The following is a 20,718-nucleotide window of genomic DNA, read 5'->3' on the forward strand; positions in this document are numbered from 1 at the left end:
AACCACTGGGCCATCTCGACTCAATAGAGATACATAGTATCTTAAAACAACATAACATTCCTTATAGATATGAAAGTAAGTAGGTAATGGAATTCCATAAATATGAGCTAAATATCAATGGATCGATTTAAGCCGAAAGCATCAGTCAGGAATCCATATTGGTTTTTGTGAATAATTTACGCACACCAGTAACTTAAGCTTGGCTCAGACTATCGCTGTCAATTGTAAAAACACATTTAATATTTATTTATTTATAATGCCAAACTGTATACATATCATTATAGGACTGTGTCCCAATTCGATATTACAGCACGTTAAACAAAAATATTTAAAATATCTTTCCATGTAATAATATAATACTATACAAATTGTATATGATATATTCCAACAAGCAATTATTGTGAGTTCACTCAGACTGCAACTAAACAAATCCACCATACTCAAATAAAAAAAAACATTTTTTGATTTTGTGTTTATGGCTTATAATTTTTTTAATATTATATTATTTGTACTTGCGTAAAGCACCCGACACAATTTTTAATGGATTGTTCTACGTATAATCCCGACCGATGGTCAGTACTGCAATCTCAGCTAGATTGAACTTGACTTCCTTACCAAAAAAACGCCCTTTTGGTAATCATAATTTGATATACGAAATATAATGATGAAGAAACGCTATAAGAACATTCCGCATTTTACGTGCGCGTATGAGAAATGAGGAAGCAAAAAGCTTCTTGCGAATGGGTAGAATAACAATGACGAAGTAGTTAACGACGCTTGCTTATACGGTTATACGATGGTAGGTGCAGAAAAATTTAGTCAAATAAAATATATTTTAATGTGCTGACATAACAATGATTATTCAATAATATCTGTGTGATTTTATAATATAAACTTGACCAATTAATAATTATAATAAAATTAATATGACTTGGTGACGGTGATCGACATAGCTCGGATTAGTAAGCTAAAGTGGCAGTGGCCATATATGTCGTAGAACTGGTAACCGTTGGGGAAAACGTGTTCTAGAGTGGACCCCGCGTCTCGGCAAACTTAGTGTCTTCAGGCACGGTGGAGTGACGTTTTACGGAAGACGGTAGGAGCTGAAGAAATATCACAGTGGCATGCATTTGGAGAGGCCTATATCCAGCATTGGACAAATATGGATGATGGTGATCAAAAAACTTTAATACCAAGTCTAAATCGAACACGAAAATCAGCGAGAATGTGGCCGTAGCATAATAAATTTCGCGGCGATTTGTACGATGGATTGTATTTGAGACTTAGCTTTGTGATATGCCGGCGTATTCGTCTGTTATTGAAGTTAACTGATTCCAAAGTAAATATTTAAAACAATCTGAATTTCTCCGGGATTTTCATTGGTCGAATAATTTATCCAGTGTAAAATATATTGTGCATATCACATTTGCCAAATAGTTTTTGTTATGCCATGATAAATATTCTATGCAAATAAAATTGTCGATAAAAATTCGTTAATCTTCGTAGAACTTATTAATATGTAATAGGGTTTTATAGTTGAGACTTTTTTTAAAGAAAATATTTTCTTAAGGCAACCGTCAGATCTAGGAGTTGGAATAGAACTGACTGGCTACTGGTTAGGATTTGAAGACGTTAAGACAATCTTCTGATAATCTTGACTAAGCATTATAGGGTGCAAGGGACTGTTATAATAGAAAGATCTATTCTCACCTGGATCATCACATCTGGACATGTTAAGCATTTTTAACTAAGTTCAAAATAAGAAGGAGATTATCAATTCGGTGGTATGTTATTTTTATATTTGTTACGATAGAACTCCGTAATTTATGAACCGATTTGGAAAATACCTTTTTTTTTGGTAGAATATACATCCCAAAAGAAAAAAATACGGGATACAATTTTTAATAAGCGCGTATTTTATATACAATTTACTTTCTCTGAATATTATTTAATAATTATGAAGTTGAAAATAGAGCTAACACCGAGTTTTATGCCGATTCGTTTTGATAGAATCTACATTCCGAATTAGTAGCTTTAGTTAATATAGTTGTTAAATGACTATTCAAAAGTGTTTGTAAAAGCCCATTTCAATAAAGTATATTTTGATATTTGATTATACCTGCGAGTTCTGTTGCAATGAGAACCAGTTGTATTTTAAGACGAAAATGAGTTTTGAAAAGCATACTTTATTACGGTATGTTGTTATAATATTATATTAAAGGTGTAATCATATTAATGTTATCAAGAGAACGTCTGATTTTCCAGACGAACGAAGGCCATCGTAGGTATGTTTATGTAGAGCATATTGTCCTGCGTACTCAGAGGGAAAATAGTTTCCGGTCTCCGGTTCTTGCGCTTTCCAAGCGAACGACGACAACACTATGATAATTGATTTGACTCAGTAATATAATAAGGCAAATTGTTAATACTTATAACTATGTAATTTTGACAGAATAAAAAAATATACTAGTGGATAGAGATATTTGCCAGCTTATGTTTTATGATCACCATACCACATGTTATGTCTTTTGAACTTGTACTTACACTGGCTGACTCAAATTTCAAAGCAGAGCACACATATTTCACATATCTATTAAATACTCGATGTGCCAGTGACTTCGTGCGCTTTGTTATTGACGATTTGACGACCTCCATGGTCGAGTGGTGTGTACACCGGTTTTCATGGGTACGCCACTCTGAGGTCCGGGTTCGATTCCCGGCCGAGTCGATGTAGATTACCATTAGTTTTCTATGTTGTCTTGGGTCTGGTGGTACCGTCGTTACTTCTGATTTCCATAACACAAATGCTTCAGCTACTTACATTGGGATCAGAGTAATGTATGTGATGTTGTCTCATATTTATTATTATTATATATATTATAACATTTATGTTATTAAGATGTGTAAGCTCTATTACTTTACTTTGTTATTAATTAACAAAAAAGTTTGTTCAAATCGCAGATTTTCTTATATCTTATTAATATGTTATGTATATTGAAATGAAACTAGTTTTAACGGATTTAAATCGCGTATATTAATTATTTTTGGCATCCCGACGTTTTGAGCACTTTACAGCGTTCGGGTAGACTCTACCCGTGACCACGAACGTATCATAAACATGTCAATGTGTAATAATCACAAAAATGTAAGACAACATTATGTTATACCTGTATAAGGTAGTTTTTGTGATATTAAGTCGTTAGTAGAGGACACGAGACGTGACAGCGGAGGGGTGAATGCGCGAGGGCTGCGTGCTACTGGACAGTATTTGGAGCGTGGCTTTGTTATGATTATATATCTAATTCCGTTATTACTCCTTATTATAATAACTATTTGTCAGTTCCTTCAAAATCGGTCCAGCCGTTGCAGAGATTAGCAGGAAAAAACAGACAGACATACAAACAAAATTGTAAATTGTATTGTCCCTTGGTGGTAGGGCTTTGTGCAAGCCCGTCTGGGTAGGTACCACCCACTCATCAGTTATTCTACCGCCAAATAACAATACTCGGTATTTTTGTGTTCCGGTCTGAAGGGTGAGTGAGCCAGTGTAACTACAGGCACAAAGGACATAACATCTTAGTTTCCAAGGTTGGTGGCGCATTGACGATTTAAGGAATACTTAATATTTCTTACAGCGTCATTGTCTATGGGCGATGGTGACCACTTACCATCAGGTGGCCCAAATGCTCGTCCGCCAACCTATACAATAAAAAAAAATTCGTATCTCTGCCTCACGGTACTAAATGCATATCTTCGTATACATATACATATGCATTTAGTAAGAACCGGCTATTTTAATATTGCAAACAGACGCTACAATTTTTATTTAATATGTATAGATGAAAGATTTCAGCTTGGCGGTGGAATATCTAACGGGTGGGACGTATCTACCCAGACGGGCTCACATAAAGCCCTGTCACCAAGTTAATCCATATAATTTAATGGCTAGCTTATAAGGCTATAGATTCCAAATTTCAACAATCGAGTCAGACCAATATTTTTTTTTCTGAACAATTCTCAGGATCAGCCTAAAGTTTGGATGGTGGTATTTTGACACATTTGAAAAGCGAATCAAAGGTCATTGATCTGAAGATAATGCTCGCGTTGTATTTATTGTATTATCGGATAATGAGACTGTATTTGTGTTTACACACACACACACTTGCTTATCCTTTGAGAATGCATATAAGCGACATCAGTGAAGATATCATTATCATTATCATCATCATCATCATATGTTTAGTATATTTTTATTCAATATGAACAGTAACTTTTCATACTACATATATTTATTAACAAAATCCATATCGCAGTTCACATGACGTCGGAGACATGACATTGTTACGACCGCTATTATAATAATTATTAGTATTCTAGACAGTTTATTGAACTCGAAAAAAATATTTAACATCACTAAAGTACTTAAAAAATGAGAGAACGTCAGAGATAGACCAATTACAATTAATTTTTAACGGAAAGATAAGCCTATTGATAAAATTTGAATAACTTTACAAAGTTTATAGACGAACGTAATTTTATTGAGCTACGATGTTACAAACACAACAGACAATTTGATTATTATATTAATCGTATTTTTGCTGCTAAGATTCTTTAACAACCTTGTTTTTGGCAAGACGCCAATAAGACGGGATATTGAAGAAAATTCATTTTGCAAAGTTTAAATCACTGCGACAAATTCAGCGCTTCGTAGAAATGCAATTACATTGGCATAAACTAAAATAGCAATCTCTTGTGCGGATCTGTTTTAATTTATCATTTATATTTTTGTCGTCATTCTATGATTATTTGTTTTAGACGACCTCCATGGTCGAGTGGTGTGTACACCGGTTTTCATGGGTACGCCACTCTGAGGTCCCGGGTTCGATTCCCGGCCGAGTCGATGTAGATTACCATTAGTTTTCTATGTTGTCTTGGGTCTGGGTGTTTGTGGTACCGTCGTTACTTCTGATTTCCAAAACACAAGTGCTTCAGCTACTTACATTGGGATCAGAGTAATGTATGTGATGTTGTCTCATATTTATTTATTTATTTTATTTATATTCTCGGCTGTTTTTTAGTATGAACTAGCGACTCGGCCAGGCTTCGCACGGATGCAATGCTAAATATACTACAGATTTTTTCTTTTTTAATTACTATATGGTACATCACGTACGTCACTCTGTCTATTAAATAAACTGCATCAAAATCCATTGCGTAATTTTAAAGATCTAAGCATACATAGGCACATAAATCGGTAAGCGAATTTGGTTTTTACTATGTAATGATGATAATTTGAAGAGGTATTTATTTATCTAGGTATCCGATACACTAATCTTGCCATTCTAATTGTTGAGTTTAAACTATACTTGTCTCTTAAATACATTATGTTTTAGTTATTATCGTTTTACTAAATTACTTTGATCGATGGCTTCTCCGGACCAAAACGACTTAGGAATATTTAAGAAAAGCACATCCTTACTTCCCTTCACCCACTAATTTCTTAAAGGCCGGCAACCTATCTGCATGTATTCCGGTATTGCAACGACAATGACATATTTATGTGCATACATTCTATCAGGCAGAAGCCTGCTTGTTTAGTTAATTTACATTAATAAAAATAATGCCTTGAACTCGTAAGCTGCATTTGATATTAAAATATAGCGTGTAGATTATATGGAACAAGTGCATCAATTACTTGGTGGTAGACCTCTGTGCAAGCCCACATGATTCTGATCCTGATTACTTCTATAATTCTTCAACAGTCGGGGGAAGAATTTTTCGACAAGGTTACAAATGAAAAAACTTTAGATTTTATACGTTACACGGTTTGCCTTCGAGACTTCAACTTGGATCCCAATTTACGATGTTGGCGAGTACCTCAGTAATTGCTATGAAATTTTATAGCCTGTTAACAAAATGTAATAAAAACTTTTTAATTTATCTACTTATTTGGGAAACATACTATACTATGATAATATTGTAAAGTGAAAAAGCAATTATCAGTTAATCAATCAAATTTACACTAAAAATTAATTTAAAAAAAATCACTTTTAATTAAAAAAAAAGTTTTTAGAACCAGCAAAACAGTTAAAGTTCAATTTATTAGGTACGTCAACTAATTCTGTATTCACTTATTTTTGAGTAAAATATATCTTATTTGATACATATCTGTATGCACTTCTCTGTACTTTGAAACTTGCTTCGAGAGAGTTCAAAGGAGTGAATAATATAATAAGTATATTGTTTAAATGTAGGAGTCCAGAGAGTAGGGTTTTACGCAACTTCTTCAACCCATTCTTCAGATGTTCTATCGCAAAACAATACCAGGGTACAAACTAAAGAGATATAATATCTTAGCTTCTAGGTGTATTGGCTATACAGGGAATTGTATGTATTGTAGGTAACCAGTTTTACCAAGACTATCTGGGTACCTTTAACACATTTATAGCCAAATGCTGCAAAATAAAGTTTTTTAGTGATCTGCTATTCTACAAAAAAATCTCATCAACCGAATATAATTATTTAAGGTCGCCTTTTCAAACTGTCTCTTTCAAACTGGCTTCAAAAACAGAAGGAGATTATCAATTCGGTTCTATTTTTAAGACTATTATTGAAAACTCGTCATTGAACAGATTTTGTTTTTGATTGAGGTTACACTTCCTGCTCAGTGCTTTGAAGTTTGAAGAAAGAATTTGAAGTGAAATTTCAGTTTATTAACCTTTAACTCTTGTAAAATTTATTATACAATAGCTATAAAATTAAACAATCCATTTATGTGTATAGTGTGAAACAGACGCCAAGTCGTGAAATAAAATTTTCCTTTTATATTAAACCATTATAGTTTATCTATATTAAAATTTTAAGATGTTGTTGAAATTTCTCGAAATTGGCATTCTGCCTTAGCATGTATTATAAACGAGCTGGTCGTGAAAACAAAATTATTTGGCAACTTAAGCGACTCTTTACTTATTTATATAATCAAAAATTCAAAGCTTTAACATTGTCCTTAAGACTTACGTCAACAAAGTTTAGTTGTAATGGCTTAAACTCCAAATTCAAGATAGTCCATTAATAGGTTGGCCTTACACAAAACTACAACAGTAGTGGTTATGTTATAAATTTATCGGTATATTCCGAGTTTTAAGTCAAAGTCTGGGTCAGAATTTTCTATTAAAAATCTTACATATTAAAATCTGTGTGAACATCCTTTGCCCTGGAGAACACGTAAAGCTGTCGGTCCCATCAACCATTTCCGGTTGTATTGTATTTCACAACTCATTGGACTAAGAGAGTGGGTACAAAATATCTTATAACTTACCTAACAATACTTAACATTGACAAAAGTAGATATTTTTGGTTTAATATAATCTGTTCACTGAAAATATATATAAAATAAAATCATATCAACAATAATTATTGAAGCCTTGGAGCTCTGGAACTTTTTTGGAACCTTGATTTTTAAGTTCAATCTGATATTTAAATCCATGTCATGTGTAAGGGTAGGTTTAAAAATCGAATTCGGTTATATTTAAAAGTTATTTTGGTTTATTCTTAATAAGATACCTCAGCTTACCTTTGCAGCGGGTGAGCTGGAAGGTTCGTCAAATAGCGCCCAAACTTTTGGCTTGACTCTCTGCCAAATACCAAGTTCACCGTTGAGGTAAGCTTCTTCATATCCGAAGAGCCTCGCAATTTCTTCCTCCGACGGCTTTTCACTGTCGATGTCCAACTTATCCAAAATTGCCAGGGTATTCTGTGGACAAAATTGTTTAATTAACAACCTGCAAAATATGTTATTCCTTTATATACATATAACGGAGAAGCATGTCCAAGTCCGTTTTTAAAAAACATGACGTCAGCATTGCTGTCGTACGTAGTGTCAGGGTTTCGATCTTTAACCATCATCGGTGGTATGAAATTAAACTCGGGAAATAATCATCTCTGATTTATTTCAATATGAGGCGGTCCGATCGCTCCGACGGCTCGACCAAGCCTGTCGATACCAGCGGGCGCTTGGTCTTTTATAAAAAAAATAGGTGGATAGACTTATTCACTCAACATAACATCTGTTTACAAACACAAAAATATTTCAGACTAATTTAACATTTCACAATTCACTAAGAATTATTAATTTAACAATCAAACAGTTTTAAATTATTAAAATAATCATTTCTGGACACGTGTTTACATATATTTTTATTGAAAATTGGAAAATAGTCAATGGATTGTATCCACCCAGATGGACCTATGGAATATTTCCATACCAATGATATGTATATTTTTCAATGTCAATAAAAATGGAATTGTGTATCGTGTACATTAAATATTATTGGAAGAAACATTTAAGCAATACATCATTCATTTGATATACCTATTATCTTTTAACATGTGAGTACTTTTAGAAGTATCTTTTGCTGACAGTTTGAAAGATGAGACACACATTATACAAATATGTTACATTATACGAATAGTTCATCTGTCTTCAATATTTTTACTCGGTGGTAGGGCTATGTGCAAGCCCGTCTGGGTAGGTACCACCCATTCATCAGTTATTCTACCGCCAAATAACAGTACTCAGTATTGTTGTGTTCCGGTCTGAAGGGTGAGTGAGCCAGTGTAACTACAGGCACAAGGGACAGAACATCTTAGTTCCCAAAGTTGGTGGCACATTGACGATGTAAGGAATAGTTAATATTTCTTCCAGCGTCATTGTTTATGGGCGATGGTGACCACTTACCATCAGGTGGCCCATATGCTCGTCCACCAACCTATACCATTAAAAAAAAATCTAGCCTTAAGTAGTTGGAAATTGTTAGTTATACTAAAGAGATCATTTTTGATGTAACACATCTATTCTGCATTGCACGTGAACTGACCCTAACTTAAATAGGCTGTCTCCCATAATGCGTCTTCAACACCACCTTCTACTCCCAATTTTGTGTATGACGCATATGAAATAATACATGATTTATCAGTATATACGAATTATTTTAAAAGTCTTTGAGAGAAATTTGGGAGAAATACCAACTCGTATACCGTTACAGAAAACGGCATGACATTCTCTCATAACCTTTTCTGCTGCTGTTCATCTTATGCGTAGGTTTTTTTTTAAATTTAAATCTATTTAATCAAAAGTACTTAATTGTTATTTAGGTATGTATTTTATTGCGTAGAACTTACTTAAAAGTCATATATGAATTTTATTAACAGCTACGATTTAAATTTCTTCTCTTGTAATTAAATTGAGAGTCGAGATGGCCCAGTGGTTAGAACGCGTGCATCTTAACCGATTCAAACCCAGGCAAGCACCGCTGATTCATGTGCTTAATTTGTCTTTATAATTCATCTCGTGCTCAGCGGTGAAGGAAAACATCGTGAGGAAACCTGCATGTGACAAATTTCATAGAAATTCTGCCACATGTGTATTCCACCAACCCGCATTGGAACAGCGTGGTGAAATATGTTCCAAACCCTCTCCTTAATGGAAGAGGAGGCCTTATCTTAGCAGTGGGAAATGTACAAGGCTGTTACTTTACTTTTAATTAAATTATCATATAGCATCTCTAGTGCATCAACCACACGTGTAATCTAAATAAATAATTGCAATTTATCAAATTTTTATCCCACTTTATTATTCAAGAGGAAATACTAAAATCCAAACTCAAGCGTTTTCCAGCTAGAACTCAAGGACGCAGTTATCAACGGTCACAGGATTGAATTGAAATGCATTTTTTAAATTTGGAATAAGATTTGAATATTTAAAAAAGTTTCTGACATTTCGTAAATTTTGTTGAGGATTTGGTAAACTTGGGTCATCGTAGTGGAAATAATTTATTTAAGGTAACTAACATATCAACTAAGAATATACGTAGCAGAAACTAAAATTGAAATCTATACATATTTTATTCGACTTTTTATATTAAAAGTATTTCATATTAACACAAAATAATAATAATTTGTAATATGTGGATTTGGATTGACGAGTTACTCATATGATTTATACAAAAAAACTGAATACGATGGCAGGTTTTGTCCAAGCCCCCAAACAGCAATATTTAGTGTTATTGTGTTCCGGTTGGTAGGGTGAGTAAGGGGTGAATGAGTTTAAGGGATACGTCTTAGTTCTCAAGGTCACCAGTGTATTAATTATATTATGTAGGTAAAATAAGGTGAGTTATACCGAATAATATTCGGCAAATACTTTTTAAGCATTATCGTCACCAGCTCGTGTTTGTCCACTTCTAGGGATAACCCAGAGCATTATCAATTATTTGCTTGCTTGCTATGCTTAGCATAAATTAAAAATAAGGATAAAAGTAGTTATCGTTGAATTTCATGTAGAATAAACTATAATTTAAATAAATTAAATATATAATTATATGCTTGTAAGAGCTACTTGAATAAAGTATATTTAAATTAAAATATTTAATTACCATTTACCATACAATTTTTCAAAAGAGTACCTAAGTGAGTTTCTTGCCGGTTCTTTTAAGCGTACAAAGAGACATAGGGACAGAAAAATCGACTTTAGTATAAAATACTATATAAAGATTCCAATTGTATGTATTCAAGTCTTTTAAGTCAAGCACGCGTTTTATAATCATAATCAAGCACCTCAACTTTATTTGAAAGACTAATTTCTGTTTGCAATTCATCTCATGTTCTGCAGAGAAGAAAATTTTCATAAGAAAATCTGCGTGTTTTGAAATGAATTTCTAAGATGTGTAGATCTACCTATCTGCAATGCAGAAACATTGCAAAAGAACTGCTATTCTTTGTTTCTGAAATGTAATCATTTAATGTTTACTTCATAAAAACACGTTTATTTAGAGATTTTTTTATTAAATCTATTGGCGGGGACTTCGGCCACCTGAAGGTAAGTGGTAACCACTGTCTAAGAATAGTTGGAACACAATGCAGTAGAATATATAATCTGTGCGTGGGGCCTACTTGATAGTTTTGTAAAAACCTTTCACCCGGCTTCCGCAGTCTTTGCAAAGTCAAATTTTTCTCAAATATTCTATGTATTATAGTCATTAATAATTTCCTCAATTACTTAGTTTTGTTTAACACTGTTACTAAAATAAATCTCAGGTTTTTTTTTTATCACAGATTGAATTATCTCCAATACTGTGAAGTAAAAGGAACAACCTGACAATGCTTGAATGCTGGAGTTAATCCCCTCTTCCTTTGAGGAAAATATTCTGGAAATTATTCCACTGCTCCAATTCATGTTGATGGATACAAATGCAGAATTTCATTGAAATTAGATATATGTAGGTTTCCTCGTGATATTTTCTTTCACTTCAAGCTCATGAGCTTAGTGGTGCTTGTGTAAAGGATTTGATTAGAAACGGTTAAATAACTATTGCATCTATATCACATGTGAAATAACACATATAATTTCCAATTTAACTCATAACGTGAGCGATACCATAATATAATCTAAAAACGATCCATAACCACTTATTGCATTTAATATTTTTCTGAGAACCCAACATTTTATGCGAAGAACGTGACGTAGCATTTACTATCAAACCCTTCGAATGAAAAACCTTGAAGTTTAAAGAATAAGGGTCATTTTTCAATAACATTAACATTTCATTTATACATATGTAATACTCGGGAAGAATAATAGATACGCGTTTTCGATATTTGTGATATACTGATGTAGAAAGCTAAGAAGAAATATAATCGTAAGCTGATTAATGCATATCTTTTGAAATGTATGACATAAACAAATATAAGCCTTCATCTTAACGTATAGTACGACACAACATAGATCGGCTAAATTCGTAAAACCGATCACACCCGAACTAAGTTCGCTATCCCAAATTAACAATATTTATTTCTTATGTGAATATGATCTTTTCGCAAACTTAATAACTTGTATTATCATGTGACCTAATATAATCTTCTATTCGTGCGTGTCTAATCAATCTATAGCGACGAATAGCATCGTTTAGCGCGATAGGGAGCTATTTCTATTAGCTGTATAAATCGGCAGCAATCGGTTTTATTGAATTTGCCGATGCTACATCTAAGTTGTGTCGTACTATAATTGAATTATCAGAACACTTAGCAGATACAATTATACTAAACAAACAACATATATGATTACATAGTATAAAACATAGTAATTTGATGGGAGGTTAATATGTATGATACATGCATAATATAGTGGAGAAAGACTGATAAATTTAGAATTTTCTAATGTGGTGTTGTAAATAACCACGTTTTGCTGTGCTTACACTATAAACGCTGGCTGAACCCTTCAAGAACGTTTTAAATAATATACTACAGTATTAAATATCTTAAAAAAATCTACATAAAAGTCTGTAATCGTGTAAGTCTATCCCATAGGGATAATCCACAATAAACATTTTTAATCATTTACATTTTACGAGAAATAATGGTTTAATTATGAAGCGATTTTAAGCAATACAGCATTAATCCTTATCCAAGTAACCACTTTGTGAATTTAATTTGATCAATACGGTTTACAGCATGTAATTTAAATAAATAATATCGAATTCGCAGGTCTACAGATAAAAAAATGACTTTATTATATTTAGTATCAGTTTTGCATGCGAAGCCGGTCGCTATCGCTAGTATGTTAATAAAATACAATTATATTTGAATATACCGCCTAATATATATGTAATCCAAAGGTGTCGCTATATTTACCCCTTCCTTTGTTCTCTCATTCCCATTAATAACTTCCATTTTGAATTCGACTAAAAAGATAATGTCCTGAAATACAATGAGCACATGAGATGAATGGCATACACCGCAGCTTCAATTATAATATACTAGCTTTTACCCTCGGTTTTGCTCGCGTATATGGATAATAATAAGGCTAATGTTTAATGTTTGTGCAGTGAGGTAAACTTTTTCGTTATCCATATGCTGTACAAGATCCGCCCAGATCTTAATTGAGAAACAAACATCAATCCATCCAAATCCAAATTTTATTTGTCAATCAATTGTCTATTTTATTAATAAGAAATACAGAATATTTTTGAAGGATATCTAAGATTCATAGCAAACATTAGAATAATATAATAAAGTCTCACAATCGACGGAGATTAAGCGACAGTTAAGACACATCGAGACAAATAAATATTAATATTGAACGACGCGTCGCTTCGTTTTACGAAATATTTTTCGCATAAGAAAGCCGCAATGAATAGTGCTTGAGTTTTTATAACGCAAATCCGAAATAAAACTTATCATAATACGACCTAATTTCGCCAAGAGTTTTCAAGAGACATCTTTATATGTTTTCCTGGAGTTATAAATCATAATGGTGGACAGGAAAAGGCTTTTATTCATTTCAAGACAACTCCTGACTGTCCCTTTATTGTATTAAATCTAACAGTAAAAAGTTATTCAACTATAATGTTCTTAATACTTTTGTTAGCAGACATGGTTTATGGTCATGGGTCAGAGGACCCTTGGTTTAAATACTTCGATACTGAAAACTAACGTAGCATAAATGTTTATGAAATATGTCGGGTAGGCCAACCCGCGCCAGATGTTGAATTAAGTTTAAATGGATTTTCATACTCAAAAGACACAGCATGTTCCTATTTTAAAAACTTTGCTTTTACGTTTTTATCTTGTTCTTCTGGCTGCTTGATGGTAAGTGGTCACTTCTATTCCATTCAAGAAATATTAATCTTCTTTTACGGCGTTAACACGCCACCATTACTTGGTTGTAGGGCTTTGTGCAAGCCCGTCTGGGTAGGTACCACCCACTCATCAGTTATTCTACCGACAAATAACAGTACTCAGTATTGTTGTGTTCTGGTTTAAAGGGCGAGTGAGCCAGTATAACTACAGGCACAAGGGAGATAACATTTTAGTTTCCAAGGTTGGTAACACATTGACGATGTAAGGAATAGTTAATATATAATATATAATATATATAATATATAATTAATCTTACAGCGTCATTGTCTATGGGTGATGGTGACCACTTACCATCAGGTGGCCCATATGCTCGTCCGCCAACCTATACCATAAAAAATACAACAATTTTGGAAACTAAGTTATCAATATTTTTGTGTCTGTAGTCATTCTGGCTAACTCACACTCCATAACAATCCTGAGCTGTTTATAGCAAAATTATATTCTTATTTATTACTAGTTCAGTTCAGATAAGTTCGCAAACCTAACTATAACTTATTAATGTTGTATTCCGCGGTTTTTGTGATAATAAGTCGCTGTTAGGAGATACCTGACGTAACAGCGCATCAAAATTCTAAAAGAAAATTTAACAGAATTATTAACTAAAGTCCAATTTTGAAAATATATTTTAATTAAGTAAAAATAAGTTTCTAATTCATCTGAAAGCGTCAACAGAATCAACCCTTTGATTGTTGACGCATAAAATCTGTTTATGGACTCGTAAAATACTACGTAGGCTTGGGATCAGTTCGTGAGGGTAGTGGTGAGGACCTAATTTGTAAGATATAGAGGAATAATCATTATTATGATTACACTTTAAACAATAAATGTAATACTGACATCAAGCCTCTGTACATGTTAATGACAAGGTGAAATTAGGTAAAAACTTTATTTGCACTGATTCGACAATAAATAAAAAGTCAGCGAAAATAAAATGTCTTAAAACAAACATAAAACATACTTTATTAACAAAATATAATGTTCATAGTTGTTAGCTTATGTTACACTAATTTTCACAGGATTCTGCCATGAGAAGTTATGTAGATTATGCATTTACTTCTGGAACAGTAGAAAAACGAGCATTAGGCTCACCTCATGGAAAATGACTATCATCGCCCTTGGATATTTATAAATTAGGAGCTTCCAAATCTGGTAAGGTAGGTCTTTATTTGCAGGTTTCCAAGTCGTGTCGATTCGGAAAAATCCTAAATTGAGGTCATATTTATATAATTATAGCAACATTTATTATTTAGAATGGTGATAGAATATTCAGTAATTAGGGATTCAGACTTCCATAAATCCCTGCTACTAAGTCACATTTCAAAATAAGTATAGGGTCAATTTAGGTAACCCATATACCGCTTATGGCTTGCACCACAAAACAGCCTTAAGCAACAGATGGCGCAACGAGCTGGTAAAACTAATATGTGTATAAATTATTTTTACCCACGTTACCCTTTACTTGTATAATATTTCTTTGCTGTAATTAGATATTTATATAACGTATGAAACAAATATTTATTTATATACCTAGTTGGTTCCCACAACTCCACTCGTGTTTTAGGAATTATTCATCAGATTTATTAAACAGTTGCAAATATCCTTCTGATATTTAAGCATGCTGTATACCATTTAAAAATTTTATTAAATCTGGTTCAGTACTTTGGTCATGAAAAGACACAGTCAAGCAGAATTACTTTTGCACATATAATATTTGTAAATTTACTTGGATGTTAATATGGAAATAATGTTCCTCGCTCGCATGATATTTGAACAAATTAATTACGCCTGTTTATTTTGAATCCCAGCCGAGATAGTATATTGGTAATAATAAGAGAAACTGATCCAAATATTTCAGGCTCAAATAAACTGCTCAGCGGTTGAGGTAAATGTCGTGAAAAAACCTGCATATGTTGGTAAAAATTCTACTTCTCAATATATTTGCACTAATTTGTATTAGTAGTGAATAGAAATAAAGTTGCCTGCTCCTCAATAGTAAAGGATATCAAACCTTAGTCTGTCAATTTTTTAATATTTATCTATTTATATTACATTTATTTATAGGTATTTAATACGTTATTCTGAAAAGTGAATCACAAAATAGTTTTGTTTTAATTTATTTTTGAATAAGCCGAATTCCTTTTAATAATACGACCAATTTAACCTCTCATTTAAAATTAAAATAATTAATTCAATCAGCTTTTTTATCCGATCATTCGATCGTTTTCGTTTCATACTTTCTTGCTGTGGATGTTAAGGGTCTTGCCATCTTCTGCCACAAAGGTTACCTCCTATTTTAAGTCCCAAGCTCCACAGCTGTTGGAGAGCAGAGAAAAAATTAAAACACTCTTCGCCTTCTTCTGGAATATGACCATCTTACAGAAGCCTAAGACCTTCCACGCCGACGAGTTGACGCACTTCAAGCGTATACTCAGAGGTATCCCAGTCTGCTCCGATGGTGACACGTCGTTTTCGCTTCCAATTTTAAAAATATTTTATTGATCTTCCATCCCTTATCTATCTCGAATCGTGTTATACTATCTTATAGAAATATAATGCTGAAGAATAAAGAAGTGCATCTGTATTTACGCACACAATGCACTGTTGGACACCTTATTTAATCCTTCACAATTGATTGTCTGTCCGAAATTCGCTTACGGAAAATGAGATCATTTTTTAAGTCGGTTAAAGAACAGTTTCAATGGACGTTCATGATAACGTACCATCGGATAGTCTATTTATCAACCCCGATAACTATTATCAATATCTATATATATAATAAAATTGGACTGTCTGTTTGTAATGTATACACGGTACATATAACAAAATAACATTTTTTTGTCTGTCTGTCTGTTTGTTCCAGCTAATTTCTGGAACGGCTGGACCGATTTTGGCGGGACTTTCACTGGCAGATGACTGATATAATAAGGAGTATCTTAGGCTACAATATTTCTTTTTTGTTAAATTCAAACGTATACAAGGTCGTGGGTTAGCTAGTTTTATAGTAAAAAAGTAGGATAGTCGATATTGTTTTGAAATGATATAAAGTGTTTGTTACAATTACCACTCCTTAAATTTAAGTCAAGACATGAAATGGTAACCTACTCGTATATCTAATTATTTTGTTTTACATGTCTCGGCTAGACGGAATATATTTCTCTCTCTTTTTTTGGTATGAGTAAGTAAGATGGAAATGTAACCGTGTGAAATTGACTATTTCGAAAAACTTAACACTTAATTGGTCAGCAAGCAACTTCATCATAAATCATAAAGTAACTGCCTGTAAATTGCCAAATGCGGGGCTAAGGCCTCCCCTTTCATTCAGGACAGGGTTTGGAACATATTCCACCACGCTGTTCCAATGCGGATTGGTGGAATGCACATGTGGCAGAATGTAGATGAAATTAGACACATGCAGGTTTCCTCAAGATGTTTTTCTTCACCGCCGAGCACGTGATAAATTATAAACACAAATTAAGCACATGTATATAGTGGTGCTTGCCTGGGTTTGAACCCGAAATTATCGATTAAGATGCGCGCGTTCTTACCACTGGGCCAACGCAGCTCTTCATAAATCATGTAGATCTAAAAAATATAATTTTTGTATGTAATGCATGTCAATGCTAGACAAAGGCGCTCTTTCTTGGGTTGCATGACTTGTGATCAGTAACGACCTGAAGCTACTACTTTCGATTAAGATTTACGCTTTCTAGCCACTGGCCCAGCTTAGGTTTTCAAAATCATTAGTCCATCTATCGCTTAACGTGTATATAGTATTCTAGCTTAAGTTGATGATATTTGACTGAGTTTAGTACTATAGGCGCATGAACATTGTTAAAAAGGCAAAGGTCTTAAAAGATTAAAATTGCTAAAGAAGATTCTCTTATGAATTTTGCAGGACAATACGTCTTCTCCGTCGTCAGTAGATTATAAATTAATATTAATGGTCATTAATAAAATTTTATTGCTCTGAGGCGAAGCCGATAGCCGGGCAATTAATTATACGCTTATATTCTTATTAATAAGTCGCTGTTCCCGAGTAAATAATAAGTTGAGCTTCGTTGAAGTGTCGGATGTTTTAGTTATTGCTTGATAAATACAAACATATAATAAAGCTATCGTTTCATTATGAGTGCAAGTGCAGTTTATATTAAATGCAAACCCGTCTAGGTAAGTACCACCTACGCATTATATATAACAATACTTAGTAATTATCTGTTGTAGTTTCAAGGGTGAGTGACCCAGTGTAATACAAGGGACATACTCTCAAATGAAAATGTTTATTAATGTCGGGTCTGACCACTTACCGTTTGGTGGACCATTTTCCAGTCCACCGATTTGTATTAAAAAAAAAGAAAAAATGAATATAATAAAATATTTTAATATTACGACTAGTATAACTAAAATCCAATTATAGCAAAATTAATTTCAAGTGAAAATTATTTCAATTTGAAGGTGAAAATTATTTTCTAATTTAAATCCACGAAATATACGTTTAATTTCAATTCGTGAATCTGTAACGTTTTCTAATTTGTGTCCATGAAATATTAAATGAATGTACTCATTGAAGATTCGAGTTCAAAATCCATAGAAATATCTTTTAATGCCGAAGAAATCTCTCATATTAATATTTCTTCTAGAAATATAATTAAGTTCAAAATACCATACGTTATTCACAGGAATTTTCATTAATCTTATCTTTGTGTTTCATAAATATTGGGTTTTTTCTTACATATCAAGTCATATTCTCGTTTAATAGAATTATGCTTATAATCTGACTGAAGCTCGAAGATACGAAAATTCAAAGTTAAAATCTAAATACATCATCATCATCAGCCCGTTTTTGTCCACTGCTGGATATAGGCCTCTCCAAGTGCACGCCACTGCGGTCTTTATCCGGCTACTCATATCCAGCTCCTGGCATTGTAAATCGTCAAATCGACCTAAATACACTGCCTATTATTAAATCGTTTATTAAATCAAAATATACTTTATTCAAGTAGGCTTTTACAAGTATTTTTAATCGTTATTTAACAACTATATTAAGTGTAACTACCACTGGTTCAGAACGTAAATTCTATTGAGAAGAACCAGCAAGAAACTCAGTAGTTACTCTTTTTCAAGATAAAAAAAAGATATGATGACTCGACAACAAAACCTTTTGAATTCAATTCTATTCAATTATATACTAATCTGCAGTGGCAGTGCTATACCAGTACATACCGTTCTATCCATTTTTTACGGCAAAGGTGGTAAACGAGCAAAGGTTTTCTTGATAGAAAATGGCTTTCAACGGCTATCTGCAACACCTGCGGGCTTGCAGTAATGTATTCTCTCTTTTCTTGAAGGCTCCCAAGTCGCATCGGTTCGGTAAAACTTGCGAAGCAACCATGCTTATAAATAACGCTGTTATAACCATCTAAGTGGTGTAAATGAACTGTGGAATTCTGACCAAGTATTTAGTGGCCGGGATTAATTCAAAGATTTCTTAGGAACATTTGAAGGGAGTTAAAAATAGGCCTAAGATGCAGAGCGATTCAAAAAATCTGCACAAAGCCACACACATAAAGTAATTTTTCAAAAAAAGAGATTATAATGGGGTGTCGTTAGATCAGGTGTAACACATTTTTCGTTTTTTATATTGCTCTAACAGTTCGCAAAAAAGTTTAACTTCCAGAACGTTTTATAAAAGTTGTATAAGTCTGAAGTACATTTTGATTGTTTCGTATAAAATGTTTCAACCAAGATACGAGGGGTATATACTATAAAATTCAATTCCAAGACGACATTTTCTTCGTTATGGCCAGTGAATCAGAGCCGTTGAAAGCGAAGTCATATAAAGAAAGCTAAAGAGAACCCAACTCAAATTGTTCAGAAGCTTTCGTCTTTACATACGGCTTGACAGAGCGGTCGTACGGAATAACGATCGTTCAAAATTTACGATACTGAGAGATTTAAATTATACGAATCGTTGTTTCTTCCAAACAAAGCAATTTCAAATGGTTATTGTCGTACGTAAAATAGTTTCGGTTTTATTTTTCGACGACTGTAAACAGCTCTGACACAAAGACTCGTATGTTTGTAACTCAATAACTCTTAAACGGTTGAAAGGATTTGGATAAAATTTGAATCTCTATCCTGATTTTGTTTTGACTTAAGAAAAACTTAACACCTTCTTTTTCCCTCCAACTTAGGCAAAGCAACGGGTAAAAGAAGCTAGTCGCTTCACAAAGTTTATTGATGTGAAATATCTATTTGTGCGCCTTAGGGAAAAAAGACTGTCTCTTATTTTTGATTGAAGTAATTCCTTAGTATTTTTCTTATTGTGTTGAATAGATGTTGATTTTTAAAACGTTGCTGTACTTTATGCGAACCTAGTATGTGATTGGTAAATAAGTAGGTATGTAAGTTTATCTTGCAGTAATATAAATTTTACAAACTTCTGCTGTTGCTATGAAAGTAAGGTTCTAAAAAAATCCGTATTTGTATCTGTTTAAATTACTTTTAAGTTTCATATACACAACGCTAAACGAAACTTAAAACCAAATATAAGTTTTGCTACTTTCAATTTAATATCAAAGCTTAAAATCAATGACAAATACATATATAAATAAATACGAAATTACATACACTTTCATCATCATTCATCATTCATCTTTAATTTCATCCTTACTTTAACTCCCTCAGCCCTAATTCATCACGAATTTAATAAAATCCATACGATATTTGTGTACAAAACTATATATTATTTACTACGTGTGTTGTATATCAGGTATTTTACAAGTTTATTAAGAAGATTTGAAGTAAAATTAATTTAATATTTTTATAAATAAAGTTATAATTAACTCTCATAAGGAAAACCTGTGTTGGCGCTTTGACTATCAAACTTTTCTTACTTATAAATAATGTTATGTATGGTGCGACACAACTTAGACGTAGCATCGGCAAATTCAATAAAACCGATTACTGCCGATTTATACAATCAATAGAAATAGCTCTCTATCGCGCCATTCGAGGCTATTCGTC

The 20,718-nt window shown here is 33.0% G+C and overlaps 1 protein-coding gene across 1 annotated transcript in view; it reads right to left on the reverse strand.

Annotated features, from left to right (window-relative positions):
- The window catches only part of LOC124536824 (potassium voltage-gated channel protein Shaw-like), a 321,785-nt gene that overhangs the window by 149,925 nt on the left and 151,142 nt on the right, over positions 1-20,718 (reverse strand). Inside the window, exon 4 of the mRNA XM_047113446.1 lies at positions 7,574-7,753. Coding sequence (XP_046969402.1) covers positions 7,574-7,753 — 180 coding nt within the window. The remainder of the gene's footprint in view (positions 1-7,573; positions 7,754-20,718) is intronic.

Source organism: Vanessa cardui, chromosome 17 (genome assembly GCF_905220365.1).
Source record: "Vanessa cardui chromosome 17, ilVanCard2.1, whole genome shotgun sequence".
NCBI lineage: Eukaryota > Metazoa > Arthropoda > Insecta > Lepidoptera > Nymphalidae > Vanessa > Vanessa cardui.